This window comes from Rhincodon typus, chromosome 8 (genome assembly GCF_021869965.1).
Source record: "Rhincodon typus isolate 14 chromosome 8, sRhiTyp1.1, whole genome shotgun sequence".
NCBI classification, from domain to species: Eukaryota; Metazoa; Chordata; class Chondrichthyes; order Orectolobiformes; family Rhincodontidae; genus Rhincodon; species Rhincodon typus.
In genome coordinates this window covers 2,348,109-2,349,258 of record NC_063339.1, presented here as the reverse complement: position 1 = coordinate 2,349,258, position 1,150 = coordinate 2,348,109, and the positions used below count along the sequence as shown (strand labels likewise).

The following is a 1,150-nucleotide window of genomic DNA, read 5'->3' as shown; positions in this document are numbered from 1 at the left end:
GGGTCAGTGCTGAGGGAGCGCCGCACTGCCGGAGGTTCAGTGCTGAGGGAGCGTTGCACTGTCGGAGGGTCAGTGCTGAGAGAGCGCCGCACTGTGGGAAGGTCAGTTTTGAGGGAGTGCCGCACTGCGGGAAGGTCAGTGCTGAGGGAGTGCCGCACTGTCGGATGGTCAGTGCTGAGGGAGTGCCGCACTGTCGGATGGTCAGTGCTGAGGGAACGCTTTCTGAATCACAGCATTTCACTGCATTAAACATTTCCTGCCTCTGATACAAAACAAAATGTTGGAAATACTGGACAGGTCTGGCAATTTCTCTGCTTCCTTCACTAATCACCTTTTGTTCTAATGGTGGGGCGTGCTGCCCAGTGGAAACAGTTTAATTTCCCCCTGCGATTGGAACCTGCTCAGGAGCAAGCGGCCCTCACTGAAATGCTACACATAAGGTCCGTCTCTCCCGCTTCCCGAATCTCTGCCTGGAACTGAATTCCTTCCGTTGCTCCTTCTCAGTTACCACTAATGGTTTTCTCTCTGGCCTCTGTAGGGATGAGGGACAGTGTGTCGAAGGCATTCTGGAAATCTTTGACATGTTACTGGCAGCCACCTCCAGGTTTCGGGAGTTGAAACTGCAACATGAGGAATATCTCTGTCTGAAAGCCATGGTCCTCCTCAACTCCAGTGAGTAAAAGAAAATGGCTTATTTTTCTTTTAAAGGAAACCCTATCTCACTTGGTCATTGTGAATAAAATGGCACAACTAATAGGAAGGAAGGTGAGATTCTGTACCTTGCTCCCATCTTTTCAACCTGTTGTTTTTGACGAAGCTTCTTGGCTTGTGATCACTTCAGGACTGGGGATGTTGTGATGTGTTCTCATTTATAACTGAACAAATTCTTTGGCAAATCGCCAGGGACAGACATCAGCTCCACATGGAGAGAATTCCATTAACCCTTCATGCTCTCAATGCATGTTTCTGACTACACTGTATTTCATTCTGTTACGTACTGTCACACATAGACAGGGTAGCGAAGAAGGCATTTGGTACGCTTGCCTTTATCGGTCAGTGCATTGAGTATAGGAGTTGGGAGGTCATGTTGCAGCTGTACACGACATTGGTTAGGCCACTTTTGGAACACTGCTTTCAGTTCTGGTCTCCC

At 48.7% G+C, this 1,150-nt stretch overlaps 1 protein-coding gene across 1 annotated transcript in view; it reads left to right on the top strand.

Annotated features, from left to right (window-relative positions):
- Positions 1-672, top strand: part of esr2a (estrogen receptor 2a) — a gene marked incomplete at its 3' end in the record, with an annotated part of 178,668 nt that extends 177,996 nt beyond the window's left edge. The window contains 1 exon segment of the mRNA XM_048600223.1: positions 539-672. Coding sequence (XP_048456180.1) covers positions 539-672 — 134 coding nt within the window.
- Positions 673-1,150: the final 478 nt, after the last annotated feature.